We start from the raw sequence: 2883 nt of genomic DNA, 5'->3' as shown, positions 1-2883 counted from the left end.
GGCTAATACACCTGTAAAGAGAAATATAATGTGACTAAAGTTAGGGGTTTGGCTAATACACCTGTAAAGAGAAATATAATGTGACTAAAGTTAGGGGGGTTGGCTAATACACCTGTAAAGACAAATATAACTTTAACTGATCAAATAGTGGAGTACTCGAAATACTGTTTAACTGATCAAATAGAGGAGCACTCGAAATACTGTTTAACTGATCAGATAGTGGAGCACTCGAAATACTGTTTAACTGATCAAATAGTGGAGCACTCGAAATACTGTTTAACTGATCAGATAGTGGAGCACTCGAAATACTCTTTAACTGATCAGATAGTGGAGCACTCGAAATACTCTTTAATTGAACAAATATTGGAGTTTGGCCGTCACTCTTATAGCGCCCATGGGCCTCAAGTGCAGAACGTGTTTCGTTGTTGTTATTGTTGCAACAGGCCATGAATTATGAGCCCTCGTGATACAAGTGATTCATGCAGCTAATCTCACACTCAAAAATGCAGGTGATGCTATTGGCCCTGAGTAATTATATTTAAACTCATTTATTGTTAGATCAACTTACCTTATCAGCGATTTGGCTGAGTTCCACAGCCACATCTCCTCCAGAGTTTCCAATACCCACAATCACAATTTTTTTGTCTCCTAATCCATCAGGCTTTTTGTAGTCGTGGGTGTGAAGGACTTTACCTTTAAAACTCTCCATCCCTGGGAAGGTGGGAATTTGTGGGTACACGTGGTGGCCACTACACACCATTATTCCATCAAAAAAGTCGTCAAAACTTTGGCCTTTGGCGATGTCCCGGATGGTTACTTTCCAGCATTCATTTTTCTCGGGATCTTGATTTTCAACAACTTTCAGAATTTCGTGACGAAAGCGGACATGTTGAACGAGGTCAAACTTTTCAGCGTACATTTCAATATACCTGATCATGTAGCTATGATGCATGTAGTTCGGGAATTCTTTTGGTGGTGGGTAGTCGCTGTACGCACTCATTTCTTTACTGCTGTTTATAATTGTGGACTTCATCACCGAGGCTAAGTCATCTGAAGTGTCATCTCGATATCGCCAAAGTCCACCAAGCTGGTCAGTTTTTTCAAAACAAATCGGTTGTAGCTTCTCTTCTAAACAGGCTTTGATGGAGGTCATTCCGCTGGACCCTCCACCAATTATACAGATTCGTTTAGTTTTTTTCATATTTTCGTGAAAGTTACTCGTGTAAAAACGAAACTCTACAGTAATGATCTGTTAAACCCGATATTTATAGCCTACATATAGGTGGAGCCTACATATGGTTTAACCAATGAAAGATGTATGAAGAAAGTGAGGTCTCTAAGTCATTTAACCAGTAGGAGTTGTCTAAAGTACTTCAAGTTACGTGTCAGATGGAACGTGGGTCACTTTCTTCTGTTTACAAAAACGGCTTACCCTAAATGCATGCAGAACCTTGACACATATTTCTGTCAGCCCGAGAGGCATAACTTGCACGAAAATCCCAAACAAACAATATTCAAAGATATACAAGGGCTATCTGCGCTACCCGTCCCTGTAGACTATAGAGGTAATACATCCAGTCAACAGAGCACACTGCAAACCTTTGGGCTACTCTATCGAACAGTGGGATTTCACCGTCATTCTTATAACGCACCTGCGCCCCCAAAGTGGGGTAACGGGACGCGAGCCACTAATCCAGTTGTTTCGGAGACAACATGCTGCTCGTCACGCGATTAGATTATAAGTTTTGTAACACTATTTAAATTGTTCGAAGTCTTTGTTTGCTTGACAATAAACTTCAAGTTTCTCATGTGTTAAAAATCTAAAAACATTTCTACTGTTGAATTATTTAATAGAAACTAGAACCTAGCTTCTTGATAAACCAACCTGGTTCGAGTTTAAATATGAACCAAGTAGTATTTATCTATTGCCAAAAGATCATCACTCAAAACATTGCGAAAAAGCTTGGTTTGTTTTTGAATTTCGCGCAAAGCTACACGAGGGCTATCTGCGCTAGCCGTCCCTAATTTTGCAGTGTAAGACTAGAGGGAAGGCAGCTAGTTATCACCACCCACCGCCAACTCTTGGGCTACTCTTTTACTAACGAATAGTGGGATTTACCGTTGCATTATAACGCCACCACGTCTGAAAGGGCGAGCATGTTTGGTGGGACGGGGATTCGAACTCGCGAAAAAGGTTTCTTAATTATATTTTAAATTGTTATTCTGTCATCTTAAGCATTCTTTTAAGCTCTGACAATAGTGTTAATATTTTTAAATTCCTATAATTCAGTTTTAATCATGTTTTAAGCTGTTGTAATCTTATCTTAATCGTTTTAGTTGATAATCTTATGTTTGAAAGCTTAGAACGCTAAAAATCGGGTTTCGATACACGTTGCGGGCACAGCACCGGCAGACAAATATGTAACTGCGCTTAACAACAAACAAATAAATCTTTAAACTGCGATAGTCTTAATAATCATAACCATATTTAACCTGTAGTAATCCCACCAAGATAATCTCTTAAATTAGTTTTCTGATATCGTTCAGTCTTCAAACAGTGATATATTTACTTCCCAAAATCTACGTCTATAAAAATATAGACACAACACAGAAGAAGTCTGTTGTCATTTGTGTGACCTTATTCTAGTTCTTTTACAACTAGGCTAGAATGTTTATAGAATATTACATCCTATCTTACAGTTGTTCATAAATTGTCAGAGTATATGATAAAAGTTAAAATTATCACTACTTTTCATTGAAAATTATTGATTTATTACCAATGTTAAATTCATCACGATTTTCAGATATTTGATTCTTGAAGGACAGATTTTCTCCTCACTTTGTAACTGTCATCAGGATTGGACTTGATCTCTCAAAGTTTAG

General features: G+C 38.0%; 1 protein-coding gene across 1 annotated transcript in view; it reads right to left on the bottom strand.

Moving 5' to 3' along the window:
- Positions 1 to 1201, bottom strand: part of LOC106475786 (dimethylaniline monooxygenase [N-oxide-forming] 5-like) — a 3884-nt gene extending 2683 nt beyond the window's left edge. The window contains exon 1 of the mRNA XM_013936463.2: positions 569 to 1201. Coding sequence (XP_013791917.1) covers positions 569 to 1201 — 633 coding nt within the window. The remainder of the gene's footprint in view (positions 1 to 568) is intronic.
- Between the last annotated feature and the right edge of the window lie 1682 nt (positions 1202 to 2883).

The sequence above is a fragment of the Limulus polyphemus genome, unplaced genomic scaffold, assembly GCF_000517525.1.
Source record: "Limulus polyphemus unplaced genomic scaffold, Limulus_polyphemus-2.1.2 Scaffold9171, whole genome shotgun sequence".
Classification (NCBI taxonomy): domain Eukaryota; kingdom Metazoa; phylum Arthropoda; class Merostomata; order Xiphosura; family Limulidae; genus Limulus; species Limulus polyphemus.
Note: the sequence above shows the minus strand (reverse complement) of the source record. Positions and strands in the feature narration are given on the sequence as shown.